At 43.2% G+C, this 14,752-nt stretch overlaps 2 protein-coding genes across 2 annotated transcripts; both read right to left on the bottom strand.

The window, feature by feature from the left end:
- Nucleotides 1-372: 372 nt before the first annotated feature.
- Nucleotides 373-5,545, bottom strand: LOC118364794 (40S ribosomal protein S15a). The gene is made up of 5 exons (XM_035746511.2): nt 5,417-5,545; nt 4,332-4,469; nt 4,011-4,090; nt 3,695-3,780; nt 373-505 (listed from the first exon to the last, which is right to left on the bottom strand). The coding sequence occupies exons 2-5, from the start codon at nt 4,462-4,464 to the stop codon at nt 412-414; spliced, it is 393 nt and encodes a 130-aa protein (XP_035602404.1). The 5' UTR covers nt 4,465-4,469; nt 5,417-5,545; the 3' UTR covers nt 373-411.
- Nucleotides 5,546-6,717: 1,172 nt separating this feature from the next.
- LOC127925689 (carboxylesterase notum2-like) lies at nt 6,718-14,120 on the bottom strand. The gene is made up of 12 exons (XM_052510748.1): nt 13,944-14,120; nt 13,356-13,681; nt 12,778-12,830; nt 11,856-11,951; nt 11,591-11,651; nt 11,128-11,225; nt 10,920-11,022; nt 10,285-10,473; nt 9,973-10,073; nt 9,489-9,636; nt 8,708-8,755; nt 6,718-7,779 (listed from the first exon to the last, which is right to left on the bottom strand). Exons 2-12 carry the CDS (start codon nt 13,667-13,669, stop codon nt 7,473-7,475), a joined length of 1,518 nt encoding a protein of 505 aa, XP_052366708.1. The 5' UTR covers nt 13,670-13,681; nt 13,944-14,120; the 3' UTR covers nt 6,718-7,472.
- Between the last annotated feature and the right edge of the window lie 632 nt (nt 14,121-14,752).

Genomic DNA, 14,752 nt, shown 5'->3' with positions numbered 1-14,752 from the left:
TTCCCAGCAATATCCAGCAACTTTGCACAGCCATTGAGTGGGACACCATTCCACAAGCAACAGCCTGATCAACTCTAGGCGAAGGAGCTGTGTCGCGCTCCATGCGGCAAATGGTAGTCACACAAGATACTGACTGGTTCTGAACCACACCCCTACTTTGTTTTTGTCTATTTGACCAACAGATCCATCTTTGTGAAATCCAGATTAGGGCCCAGTGAATTTAAATAAATTCATTAATTTTCTAATACGAACTCAGTAAAACCTTTGAAATAGTCATTTATATTTTTGTTCAGTATAAATCTGACTCATTCTCATTGTACCAATACATAAAGAGCTTTTGACTGTAGCAATCTAATAAGACAAAATACAAAGTCCCTGGATTTGGTGTTTTATTTTGCAGTTCTTTACATTTTAGAAAAAGAATCCAAGAATTTTCCCTCCTGTGTGTTTTCGTCTGGCTTCTTCATGGTCCATGATGCCAGCTGAGGTGGTCAGCACGATGTATCTGAAGAAACAGACATGGGGTGTAAGACATGAGTTTATAAAAACACAACATGCAGACTTAAATTCATTTATGGCAAGCAGTAGGGAAATTCTAGAACAAAAGCACATTTAACATTAATAGACTAAGACCATGAAACACCAGGAACAGCTGAGACAAATCCAGTTGAACCCCTTGTAAAGCAACATCAGTCGCTTCCATTAATGCCATACAACACTTAAACACTAAGCATTTCCCAACCTCGTCCTTCAAAAACCTGCGATAAACCAACTGCAGACCATCATTACCGTATCAAGACAACTTAAGGTACTGTTTCGCTCTCCACTCCTGAACCACTTTTCCGCAGTAATTATGTGGCCTCCATTTATATTGTATGGAGGCCATTATGATCCTAAACATTCAATGCTTTTCCAATCAAGCAATGTTATCAATGCATGTGGATGTACAGAGTGAAGCCCACCATAACAAGAAATGCATCGCGGCGGTAAAACTATTCCTGATAGTGACTATCCAAATCACATTCAATCTTCACTTTAAGAGTCATTCTCTTAGAAAAAGCTAGATGCAACAAATGTTATGAAGTCATACAGGGGGGACTGGAATAAAAGCCTGCACACCCATTAGCTCTCCTGGAGGATGGTTGACCACCCTTTATGAAAAACATTGCATGTCTTGCCTTTTGAAATCATTTGCTCATTCAATATATCAAATGGCTATGTAAGCTACTAATATTTGTATTAATCTGAATCAACCCCACAAAGTTTCTTCAGGAAATGTAGCTTTTCTAGTTGTCATATTTATCTAAGAAGTGTTTACTTTGCCGGCTGTCTAGCATCTATTGAGTTTCAATGTCCCATACATTGGATGCCCAAATCAACTGCAAGTATATACAAAACAAGTTCCTAAAATTAATGTTACGGGTTCACAAATAACCTTGATTCGAATCCCAACTAATGCAATGGCAAAGTGAATCATTTGTTTCTGCAAAAATAATTTAAATGAAACAAATTGTTAAGTGAATCAACTTTGCATGGCCTTATTCGCAAGTGTCAGAGGAAAGTTTTATGATAAAAACATGAATACACGTTATCCTTTGCTAAACCGTTAAGAGGGTACAAGATGTTTAGAATTGGCTACCTAGTATGTTCTCGATCATATTTTATAGACTAGGCCTACCTGCTGCTGCAACAGCCCACACTTCTCACACATGCAGGCGATGCTCGCAAACATTCTGATCCTGTCTGATGTAGATTGTTTGTGAATTGATAAAATATTTACACCATTCCTAAACAAATTACATTATCAGAAAAAAATCAAACTTGCCCTAAACTTTTGGGATCCTGGAAAACACCATTTTAAAATTCTATGACCGTCCCAGGATTTTCATGACTACTGATCATGTGGCCCCAATTCAGTCCATCTTCAATAGTGCAAACCATGTAAGTGCGCTAAGTCACATCAAATAAGCACCAACCACGCCCAACAAACCTTTTCCCCCTCACTGGCCTGGATATGGGGTAGTTTATAAATGCAGGACTTAGATTGACATGCTCTGGCTCCATTTGGTTATGATGGCATATAATAAAAAGCGGTGCAATATAATGTAGCAATGCAAGACATTCTATTCTGTAGAATTGCATTAATTATATAAAATGTTGTTTCTAAAGTACATCAATTTAATAGGACGTCGCCCCTTTAAGAGGAGGGCTTTCAAAAGAGATAGACATGGCTACAGCAGGCCAGCCAAGACGAATGCTAGGTGTCTTTTTGTAGCTTTCTTTATGCAGACCATCAATTGGTCACCATTAGCCAACCTATTGCAATTTTTGCAGTATTGAAGGTTTACTTTAGTATATCACTTCTTCTAAAACAAATAAGCGCAGTGAGTGGCTTGATAAATGCTTATTTTTACTCTTGACAGTTTGTGTGCCATGTGAACGCCTCAAGTACGGTGGAGTTCAAGAAGTTGCAAATTCAAGTTGAATGAACTGCCAATTATATTGGTCAAATACAAATAGCATGACTTTTCCGCCTGTAGCCTTCAAAGTTTTTCTATGGCAGACTGACACGGGTAAACGCCACAGATGGAATGCCAAAATGCGCCAACTGTAGATGGGTTAGCTGACAACAGCAAGAGAATGATGCACATGCTTTAAACGGGGCAGAAGTCCAAGCATTGTTGTGGATGGCCAGATAGCTAGCAAGAATGACAAGAAACTGCCCTGTGGGGAATCGTGACATGTTTCAGCTAGTTCATCTCGTTCTTGATGCCATATCTTGTTTTGACTGATTTCACCTCATTGCTAATGGCTAAAGTTCGCTAGTTAGCCAACCACTGTAATAATGTATTTGAGTGACACGTGCTTATTGTGCAAATTTAGGTTTTCAAGAAACAAAGGAGACGAAATACAGTCCATATGTCAACAACCTAAGCCAGCCCCGTCGGTTTTTCCCCATAGTTGCAGACGAGTCATTGTGACACACCCATTAGATTTTAGCAGTCCACACATATCAATAAATCTGTGACCGTGCCCTCACCACATCCACCATTGGACTTAAGTAAAGCTGAAAGCAATTTCATACGCATAGTGATATTGTCAGTACATACTCAATCAACCATATTCACCCCCTTTCCTACATGCAGGTCAAATCCTGTTCAAGAGGCTGCAGCAATCCTATTTCCATGGATACATTCAATAGAAAGTGGGAGCACACAGAGGACACTCAGTCCCAGGGACCCAAGTTGCCCATCCCCGACTTATGATACAAGTTTTAGTTCCCGTTGCCTAGGCAGCCCTCATCTTTTCAAAGTAAGTGCATTTCAAGGACTGTTCCAATCTCCATCCCAGCCAGCTCCCAGCATCTATAAATACTAGACTAATGCTGCATTTGCTTGCTCTCAATGTTATCGGAAGCTGAACATTCAGGCACGGAAATAAAAGGCGATTAGTTTACTTGCTTTGACATCCAAATAAAAGTTCAGAGATTTAAAGTATGCAAAACCCGGGGTACAATTTTATACACCCCAAAGGTGCACATTAACGACATCAAGAGATGCATTCATACGTGAAACACCGTAGCAAACAAAGTCACCACTGATGAATACCCTGTTCACAAAGTTCCACTGCACAACCGTGATACGGCCACTCCAACATTCATGCCACCATTAGGGTGCTGCTGACTGATTCTCACCCGAACTGTCTTGAGGGCAGGAGGTTGTTCTGCCACTTTTCCAGATCCTTCAACTGGAGGTCAAAACGAGGGCTGATCACACCACACTGAAATTAGCAAAAGAAAGATTAGAAGTGCCAGGTGCAAATATACAATTACACAGGTAGGCTGATAATGCCACAATGCAGAATATGACAAAGAAAAAAACATGTCAGAGAAGATGAGCAAAACAGAGGGGTCAGATAGTCTATCAATCTACCCCAATACAAAAGAGTGAAAATGAAGTAGAAAGGTCTGATGGTAGTCCTTGTGATGCAGTATATTGAGCGTTTTTTACCTTGTTCAGCCTGCCAGTGAGATTGACGACAATTTTCCCAGCTCTGTGGTCGTCGATGATCTCAAACTCACCAATGTAACCTAGGGAAACAAGGGAGGCAGGGAATCAAAACCAAGTACAGACAAAAAGCATTGTCGACAGGATGTTACAGGGCTTGAACTCAGATCCCTCAACCGGAGGTTAGCAATTCCCCCCCTGGAGGGAAGTGGGTTATGCAGTCTCCTGGTCCTACCTGTAACGGACACCTGCACATCTTGTTGACCTCCCCCTTGACTGGACCCATACCACTTACAAAACAAGTGATACATTTCAGTAACTCACCGTGCTTCATCATGACGGTCAGGAAACGTACAATGACCTTCGAACACGGCCGGATCAGAACCTGGCGTTTCCCACGTTTCTCAGCATTGTTGATGCTTTTGAGCGCATCCGCAAGAACGTTCATGCGCACCATGATGCCTGTCGATCAGAGATGCATAAAAAAGTTAGTTTCGGAGTTGTAAGGCAGCCAACTTACTGCCCAGCTAACTAGTTAACAATAAACAGTCTAATAGTGGTTAGTTATCCTAATAACATGCTGTGAAACTGGCAAGCTAACGTTAGCTGTCTAGCTAGCTAGCTATTGACTTGACAAATAAGTCAGCCAACAAACTGACTGTAAGCTAGCTCAAATGTAGGTAGATGGACATCATTGAGTATGCAATGACAATTTGAGTATAGGCTTACCTAACGTTAGCTAAGATATTGCCTAGCAAAGTATTGTCCAACTAGCTGGTTAGCTAACGTTACGTGGTTACTTTGGTAAAGAAAACAGAAGGCTACATACTAAGGTAGCAACCTCGACAGACATTATGCTAGCTATCCAAATTACCCGGTTAGAGCGAACCGTCTACATTTCACTGGTCAAGACATAACTTTCGAATGACAATTTCAAAACTGGGACAAGCGTTATGTCCTTAGATAAGAAATTAGAAGGTTTGCACGGCCATGCAAACGTTTAACCACCACCATCGTGACGGTCTACCACGCATGGAAGGACTACATGTACGGGCCAAGCTAGCTAGAAGAGTTGGTTGGCAAACCAAACTGTACTGCTCAACATTTATACCATATCTTGACAATATAGCAAATGTGTCGACTACTTCAGAACAAAACGTAATTAACCTAACAGTATTAATTGTCGGGTTTTATTCATGTTCTAGCTACCAATACAACACACCAGTAAACGGACAGTGATGGGGACTTTACGAATCACAATACAAAACACCAACATCTCGACACAATAACCATTTCATGACATTAGTACATTTTTAAACGTTTATATAATTTCATAAATTGTGTTTTAAACGGCTGGATGGGTTAGATTTGGGAAAGATTGACAATGAGATTTTAGAGGGGGCCCTTACCGGTTCTGCAATATGGCGGAAAGAGGAAGTAGGAAGACCAAGCGATGAATTATGGGAAAAAAACTAAGGTTTTTTACGACGAATTCATGCGATCAGCAGCTGAAAACCACTGGGTTTGTGAAAACCTGATTCAAAATAAGTTTGATAATTAAATATATATATATATTATATTTATTCAGACAGTAATTTAGATGCAAATGCATCCTTATTTTACAGTCTCATTACTTTATTTACCCTTTAGTCTAATGCAAACAAACTTCCAAGTTGATAAAACAGAAGCATTCAATTCATATTGCTGATTATATTTGTGCAAGAAATATAGATTTCTAAATTAAAGTCAAATCTACCAAGATATTTTAAATGTGTCAGTAAGCAAATGTAAACGTCCAAAACATATTACAGTCTTTCTGAAACATCTCTGGTGTCTCTCTTTTCATATTTACAGTAGCAGTTGGGAAGTCTGTAATCCCTTTTCAAACTATAGTATTTTACGTGGGGCTTTGGTTTAAATCTAAAATATCGCCATCTAGTGGTTGGAGTGTGGGAAATAAATACAGTATGATGTTTTACCACTAGGTTTACCGAGTAGATTATGCTTTATTGAAGCCTGATGGAGTTTTTTCTTTAAATCTCAGAGCTTTAGAATTTGAGGACGAATTTAAAATAATGATTTAATGACAGAAGGATCAATCAAAGAAAAAGTAACAAAGCTCACTCTGAACAGGTTTTCCAGGATAATCCAACCTTTTATTTATTGTTCTGTATTCAATTCAACATACATCCACTATATAATGCCTGTCAAGTTATAGTTCTGTTTACAAGGTAAATATTTCAAGCAAAATAGGGTTCATTACATACAATTTAAAACAGTAGCAAATCAAACAATTCTGATTATAATTACCATACAATAGATTAGATATAATCACATGAAATGATTCTTTAATTATGTAAATTATATAGATATTACAGTACATGACACACTAGCTGAGTAGTATCGACTACAGTGTTTTTGAAGAGGAAACATCACTTAAAAGGGTCCATGGGAAGATACATTAGGTTCAAACACACTTCACGGTAAACTCAAAGAAAGAAGAGATGGTCACAACCTTCTCTTGATAATATACAATATTAGAAAGTATGACAATTGCTCTTCATTTGGGCCACTTTTGCAAGATCAAACATCCCTTACTCCACATGCATATCAAATATATCTATATATAATATATAAAGTCAACGTTGTAATTGCAGCAGCAGTAGAAATGTGGGCAATATAAACTGTAGGCTGTGTGTGTGTGTGTGTGTGTGTGTGTGTGTGTGTGTGTGTGTGTGTGTGTGTGTGTGTGTGTGTGTGTGTGTGTGTGTGTGTGTGTGTGTGTGTGTGTGTGTGTGTGTGTGTGTGTAGAACACATTCAATAAAAGTTAGAGAATGGTCTGGGCACTTCAAGTGTCCTTGCAAGTGTCCTTCATTCTCGGGCAGTGTTTGAGCTTGGACATGGATCTAAAACAGCAGACTCATATAATATATCCTTCCAGTCAACCATCTACATAAAAATTTACATTTCCTCTGAATACTGTACCAGTCCTATGTTGGCAAGATGATAAAATGTGCCAATAGCTTATTCAAAAATCCTCAAAAGCAGTACGTTTCACTTCACAAAATGTTGTTGAAGTTCTGTATAGTACATGTAGTTGGGTGAAAGTGTGTTGCAGGTTTGGTGTCTGACTGGTTAGCTACAGGTACCTGGCACTCCTCGTTCTCCCTTGAATCAAATCAAATGTGAGACACAACCCAGGAGTAAACTGGAATCACTCCCCTCCCCTCTTTAAATTGTCCAGGTAGAGTGATCCTGGAGGCAAACTGTAATGTTACAGACAGACATAGTGTAAGCCCAGTGACATACCCACCGGTCAAGACGGCATGGTAACAGTGGAGCACAATGGAATGGCTGAGCGGCACAACAGAAGTAACCAGATTCTGTACCTTTCATGGTTATGTCATAACTCATAAAAAATGTCCCTTCACTAAGCCAGAGAGTGGGCTTCTATACTCCGTGTCTTAGCCACCGTTACTGACCATGCTAGTTATAGAGCTACTGTCCCTCCTGAGGTCCAGACCTAGTTTCTGGAGGTCCAGGCCCATGCCCACTAACATCTGGAGCAGGGTGAGCTCCTGCTGGGTGGCCTGGTCCACCAAGGCTGGGCAGGTGGGGTTGCACTGGGGCCAGTGGCAGGTGTCGATCAGGTGGAAGGGACATCCCTTCAGGGGGGTCTTGCTGTTACGGTTGGCTTCTTGGAAACTCTTATCCCAGCACTGCAGAGCCCGCGGCAGGGAGGTGCCTTTGACTTGAAACGTCATCCAGTTACTAATGTAAAGAACGAGGGAGAGAAGGAGAGGGGGAGGGAGAGAGAGAGAGGGAGAGAGAGAGAGGGAGAGAGAGAGAGAGAGAGGGAGAGAGAGAGAGAGAGAGAGAGAGAGAGAGAGAGAGAGAGAGAGAGAGAGAGAGTGAATGGGTGCCAGAGAAAGGGGAGATGATTGAAGTAGGTAACTGTGAGAAGAGAGAGAGCGTGTTGGGCCACTTGAGCCCTGTATCTTCTCACAAGCAGTTTGCCTTGGCAGGCTGCGTCTCAATTAGTTCCCCAGCTGTGCCCTCCTTGTGTCCAGCCTCCAACACCACCACCATAACTACCATCAACATAGCCCTGCATTAGATTACAAAACTGTGAAAATATGATCCACCTACCTCACACTAGTATGATTAGGCAACCAGCTCCTCCCCTACAACCCTGAGCTAATCACTCCTCCCATCTCCAACCCTGCCCTTTACCGTAACATAGGCCCCACCTTCTGCCCTGTCACTGACCCTATGTCCAGCTGGAGAGGCAGGTGTTTTAAGTGTGCGTGATTTTATGAGTGTGTGTGTGTGTGTTCCCTTTTAAGTGTGTATGTGTTTGCTTGCTTAAAGGGCTGAGTTTGTTTGTGCACGTTTGTGTGTATGTAGGTGGGTGGGTGGGTGCGTGTGTGTGTGTGTGGGTGTATGTGTCCATGCGGGTGTGTGTGCGTGTGTGTGTGTGTGGGTTTGTGCGTGCGGCTGTGTGTGTGTGTAAAGCGTGCTGGGGGGTTAGTAAAAGTGTGAAATGTCATTCAGTGACACGCAGAATGCGGTTTGATGAACGAGCTACACAAAAAGAGTAGCATGAGCTCACTGGGTAGAGATGGGTCAGGGTAGGGGTGAGGGGTAGAGGGGACAGTGGATGTGCTTTTCAGGGCCCCCAGGGAGTCAGATGTCCTACCTTTTAGTGATCAATGTGTGGGACAGGCAGGAGGGTGCGAACACAGCCCTGCAACACACACCACAGCATAACGTCAGCACTGAGCAGCGTGACATATTTGATAGTGTTGGGAACATGTGTAGAATATTGCTGTTGATTCATTTTTGCTAATTTTCCATTTCAGCTGATCAATAGTATACACTGACAGGAGAAAACGTTAAGAACACCGGCTCTTTCCATGACAGACTGACCAGGTGAATTCAGGTGAAAGCTATGATCCCTTATTGATGCCACTTGTTAAATCCACTTCAATCATTGTAGATTAATGGGAGGAGACGGGTTAATTACTTTTTTGAAGCCTTGAGAAAATGTAAACATGGTTTGTGTAAGTGTGCCATTGAGGGTGAATGGGCAAGACAAAACATTTAAGTGCCTTTGAACAGGGTATGGTAGTAGGTGACAAAAAAACACACCGGTTTGAGTGTGTCAAGAACTGCAACACTGCTGGGTTTGCGTGTATCAAGAATGGTCCACCACCCAATGGACATCCAGCCAGCTAGACAGAACTGTGGGAAGCATTGGACTCAACATGGGCCAGCATCCCTGTGGAACGCTTTTGACACCTTGTAGAGTTCATGCCCTGACGAATTGAGGCTGTTCTGAGGGAAAAAGGTGCTCTTACTTGTTTTGATCACGAAACGTAGGTTTTGTGAATTCTTAGCCTATATGTCATGGATCAATCTCAAGCTCAGCTGTCTACCACATTCCACAGTCACGTCTGTCGCTGCAGCTGCACACTTACGTGACATCTTTGAGTGAGTTCTTGATATCCTTTCCCAGGTTCTGCATGTAGGTCCACTGCTGTTCTGACAGGGTCTGACCCCCCAGGTAGATATTCTCCACTCGCAACTGCTCCTCATCAAACAGCCACTGCACCACAAACAGAGGGGCTATGACACACACACACACACACACACACACACACACACACACACACACACACACACACACACACACACACACACACACACACACACACACACACACACACACACACACACACACACACACACACACACACACACACAGCATGAGAACAGAGTTGGGGTGTTGCTTGTACCTATAAGTGTTTTATTGAGTAACATGAGGGACGTAACATTTATTGGTATCTTGATGGGTAACACGATGGACATAAAGTTTACAAGCATTCTGATTCATGACCCTTCAGCTTTGATAGATGAAAGACACATTCTTACAAGATGATGGTAGGTAGTAAAGACACTCACAGGTCAGGGAGGAGTAGAGTTTGTGGCTGAAGAAGCACTGCCACTCCTCTCCTTTCTTGTACTGCTGCCGACACTTGTCTGGGACCACCCCGTTCCACAGCCTAAGAAAACAGCCATTGGAGAAAAATGGCTTCCAGTGCGCATTGAACATAGACAGGGCAACTGTTATATGCTAAAATTATTGGTGAACTTCAAGCCAATGGAAATAAAGCTACACGTGTGATGAGATGCAATGCTTTGTTCAGGGCATCTGTCATTATAAGGTCATAGAGACATGGATAAGCTGAAGGGAGAGAGACAGATGTGTTTTACTTGAGTCCTCTCTTGATGGCGTCTACAGGTGAGCAGGAGACACTGTCTGGGCAGTCAGGAACCCTCTGCTGTTTACTCTCCAGAAACCAGCCCGAATCCACCAGGCCTCGAACCTGGGCCTCTGCCCCCAGCTGCTCCAGCTGACTGGACACCCTCTCAATGTTCAGTAGCACTCCCGTCCCTCCCGCACTGCAGGGGAGCAAAGAAACTGGGTAAAAAGTCTGTGTCTGTGACCGTTTCCCCGAATTGGCACACTGCCAATTGGAGCCAAAATGGCCGACAGCTAGCCACAATAATGCTATGCTGTCACAGTCAGACTTAACTGTGTGTTCTTGTTTTAGTCCTCAGGGTGTCTCACCAAACATGTTGCTAACCTGGGAAGAATCTCCAGAACTGTGTCCTCCTTTATGGAAGAGGCCCCTAATAGACATGATGTCATTGTCCCACACTCTACGGCCAATACAGGACAGCAGGGCTCGTAAACATCTTTATGGTAGACAACAGTAACAGGACGTCCTAAAATAGACTCACTCTGTCAATGTGTGTGAGTGTGTGGAGCTGGGTAGCGGAGACAGATGGTGCCAGACAACGGGGCAAGATTGGGAACAGACCCAAAGCAGAGGAGAGGAACTCACCTTGTGCCAGCCAGCATGACAACCTTGGCCTGTTTGATGCCTTTAGGGACTAGGTCTTTGATGACCTCACGGATGATCAGGGAACCCATGAAGGTATACTCAACTGTAGGGAAACATAGATATGCAATCAATAGAACAAACCACCGTATTGAAATGGCTTTGGTGTTGAGGAAAATAATGAGGATCTGCTGGTGGTGAGAGGACCTACTGGCATCTTTCTCCTTCTCTTTTCCCGGGCCTCTCTTCTCCTTGGTGGCTGTGGGCCCTGTGCCACTCCACACGTCGCTGGAGCAGTACGGGATGAATCTGCAGAAGAGGAGATACACAGCTGGGTCAGAGCCACACACACACTCACACACACTCTCTCTCACACGCACTCTCTCTCTCTCACACACATACACAAACCCACACACACACGCACGCACGCATGCACGCACACACGCACACTCTCACACATACTCATGTACATATGTAATAGTATTAATGGGACTCCATCCCTCATTGTGAAGCAACCTGTCATGTTTGATATTCATCATCTCAGCCTGCAGTTGGCTTCTTCAATCGCACAGATCCTGAGAACTTTAGTTAGCAGTACAGTATGAGCAGTACAGTATGTAGGACAACATGTACCGGTAACATACAACAACCAGCGTGTTAACAAGCATACTTACACAATATTACTGTTATACCAATGAGGATTTTCTTCTGCCTGGGCTGACAATATTCCACTTCCTGTAAAGCAACCAATAGAAAGTCAAGCAGAGACAGTGGTGACCTTTCATTGGATATACAGTAGGACACAACACTGATGTCATATGACAATCAACAACCCATGACACAATGTATATTGGGAATGGGACCAAACATGGACGCCCATGTAAAACATGTATGATGAACGACGAGGATGCATTCTAAAACAGAAGGACCCCTACCTACCTTTGCGCGTTTGGGGCCAGTCGGATGAGGTCATGAGTCGTGGGATATTTTTATATCTGGTATCGCAGGAGTCTTTGTTGTAGCAGCACCAACCGCCTAAAAATAAGACACTAATATTAGCTTCTCACATCCGGTTTCAGAAGCTCAGAAAGGGAGACCCCCTTGTTAGCCCATTTCAGAGGCCTGAGAGGAATGGGGGTTGGGAGGAATGGGAGAGGGAGGGTAACTGAGGCATCCACCTGCAGCTCCATCTGCTAGCCTCTGGCCAGGCTCCCGAACTGAGGGAGTGTCTGTGGGGTCTGATGCACATGTATGGCAATGGACTGTTGAATAGAAACGGCAGGGATATAAATTGGTGGCTATTATGTGACTGCTTCCTAAAATCCCACCTGGGGTCCATTAATGGTTGAGTTATAATCTTATCCATACCTATGCTTATATGCATATTTAACATGTAAATCAAATGTAAGTCAAGTCTTTTGGAGCCGTACCACCTGCTGAGAAAATAAACAAATGAACAAACTGTGGCATTTGTGACCTAATCAGATCCTTGCCATATAAAAGAGTGGATATCTTGGTACTTGTTGACCTGTATCCAACAGTAAAGTACCTCTGATGTAGGATATGTACGTTGTGACATTTCAACCTGCTGAAATGTTTGTTCTTAGAGGATGTGACACATCCGGTTCTAGGTCTCAGAATACACGTGTGATGTCACAACGCAATCCTCATAAATATCCCATAGCGACGGAGGGGTGAATGCCAGAGGAGGCGTCCAATCAGAGTTACAGACAGCCGCCGAAAAAGACGAAAAAGGGAAAGGAGACCACCACCGGTCCAGATGCCGATGAGGGCGTTGCGCAAACATGCCACACGCTGACCTCTCAAGATCAAATTAACCAGATGAGTTTAAAATACACACCTTCCAGAAATATCAGCCATCTCTTACTCCCTTTGAACTCCTTTAGGTAAAACCTGTGGACCACAAATAAACATGGATGAAGGGCTGTGAATGGTGAAACCTAGAGAACACTGCTGTATAGTGTCACGAGTTGGCCGATCTTCCAATCATAATCACTCATCATTGTAACTCCTTATCAAAACAATGATGCTAAGTACCATAAAGTACGTGACAATTCCTGAGTTCTTTAATTCCTTCAAAGTTCAACCACAAACTCTAATTCAAAGTCCTTTGATAGTGATTAAAACCATCTACCATCTACCCCGTCACCAACTTAGATAGCTGAGGACTAGATTACTACTTTATCTAATATCAAAACACATTACAGTGTAATTACAGCTGTAATAGCACTGACAAATACAAAAAACATCAACTGATTAGTTATTTCAATGTTTTCACGGCACTATATGATTCCTTATCACATCCATTTTTTCTGAAATTGATAGATTGTCTTATGTCCTGAGTACAATCTCTAGAGCTTTTTTATTATCTAAACAGCCATCATTTGCCTCCATAAATAGTTTTCCAGAGCATCTTACCCTGCCGCTGTTCCATCGTTGCATGTGACCTGAGTATTCTTGAGGACATGCAGCTTCATATCATCTGAAGCCTTGTTGTTCTGTGAAGCTGACTGCTGGGCTGCCGCCCGACCTCCAGAGTTACCCTCCCTGCCCGACTCCACTGGCCCAGAATGGGGCTCATCTTCTGGGGCCGACTGGGCTGCCTCGGCCCCCTGGTTCTGGTTCCCCTGGTTCTTCTTAGATGACTTGCCACTAGGTTTGGCATTGCGGTTGTTCTGGCAACAAATCCCTCCTATCAGCAGCAGGAAAACCACATGGCCCAGGATCTTCATAGTCAATCCAGCCTAAGAGTTTAGCACAAAACATGCTACATGAAACACTCAACTTATAGACACTGAAACACACCATCCTTACTCAATGGTATAGGCGAGAGACGCAGTTTGGTTTAGAGTAATTGGGCACCAGCATTGCAAAACGAATGAAGGTTAATGATATGTTAGGCAAATTGACTTAAAATACCAAACATCCTTCTCAAAAGTTAAAAGAGATTAAAGAAATGATCAATAACAATCAGGATCCATTAAATTCCACAGAAAATCAACATACCCCTTTCAGTATCCAGTCCTGAAGAAAGTCACGTGTGAGGAAGGATCTTGGGTAAAACAGAGCAGCGATGCTACTGAGGAGACAGGTGAGTAGAGACTGTAGGTGAATGGATGCTGGCGTTGAGGACGGCTTGGCCAGTTTTTTGGTGAAGGCTCGGGGTTGGCGGTGCACTTTATAGTGCCACCATATGGATCCTATTTCCCAGCATTCCCTTTGAGCTGCCGCCAGGTTCTGACTGTGCGATGTGACGACACGCTAAGGGTGTTGGATGGTTAGTGGCGAGGAGAAAAGATAACACACGCTCTGCTGAACATATTTCAAGCGCCCCCACCCACTCCCGACTCACACCCACACATCCACCCACCTGACCCAGTCCCACAACAAGAAAAAGCTATACCTCCCTCATCCCCTCCTCTCATCCCCTCCTCTCCCCTCTGTTCGCCTGTGCTTTGATTTAAACACCTACATGTCTGGCATATCTGCAGCATAATCCTTCCGTGTGCCGTGTACCCCGGAGGTCAGTGGAGCACAAAGCTCAGACACACTCCGTAAGACTGCCCCTGTATGTTGACCTCACGTTGAAAGATCCAGAGGACACACACAAAAGTACAGAGGGGTTGATACATTGGGTGGAAAACGTGGCTGTCTTGTTGAGCGATGGGTTTCCAGCTGAATGATATCAGATAGAAGCTCTTAAATGAATGTTTATCAAGCTGCACTTTACCCCCTGTGCCGCAAATGTTCAATTTGCCAACTGAAGGAAATGTGTTGGTAAACAAATGACAGCAATAACAGTTATGTGAAGTGGA

Source organism: Oncorhynchus keta, unplaced genomic scaffold (genome assembly GCF_023373465.1).
Source record: "Oncorhynchus keta strain PuntledgeMale-10-30-2019 unplaced genomic scaffold, Oket_V2 Un_contig_6090_pilon_pilon, whole genome shotgun sequence".
NCBI classification, from domain to species: domain Eukaryota; kingdom Metazoa; phylum Chordata; class Actinopteri; order Salmoniformes; family Salmonidae; genus Oncorhynchus; species Oncorhynchus keta.
This window is presented reverse-complemented; position numbering and strand designations above follow the sequence as displayed.

Coding starts and splice junctions, on each gene's coding strand:
- LOC118364794 (XM_035746511.2), bottom strand. CDS start 4,464: ATGGTGCGCATGAACGTTCTTGCGGATGCGCTCAAAAGCATCAACAAT. Junction 4,091..4,331: donor GACCGTCATGATGAAGCACG/GTGAGTTACTGA, acceptor TTGTTTCCCTAG/GTTACATTGGTGAGTTTGAG. Junction 3,781..4,010: donor TCACTGGCAGGCTGAACAAG/GTAAAAAACGCT, acceptor TGCTAATTTCAG/TGTGGTGTGATCAGCCCTCG.
- LOC127925689 (XM_052510748.1), bottom strand. CDS start 13,669: ATGAAGATCCTGGGCCATGTGGTTTTCCTGCTGCTGATAGGAGGGATT. Junction 11,952..12,777: donor ATGGCTGATATTTCTGGAAG/GTGTGTATTTTA, acceptor TCTTATTTTTAG/GCGGTTGGTGCTGCTACAAC. Junction 10,474..10,919: donor GTCATGCTGGCTGGCACAAG/GTGAGTTCCTCT, acceptor GCTCCCCTGCAG/TGCGGGAGGGACGGGAGTGC.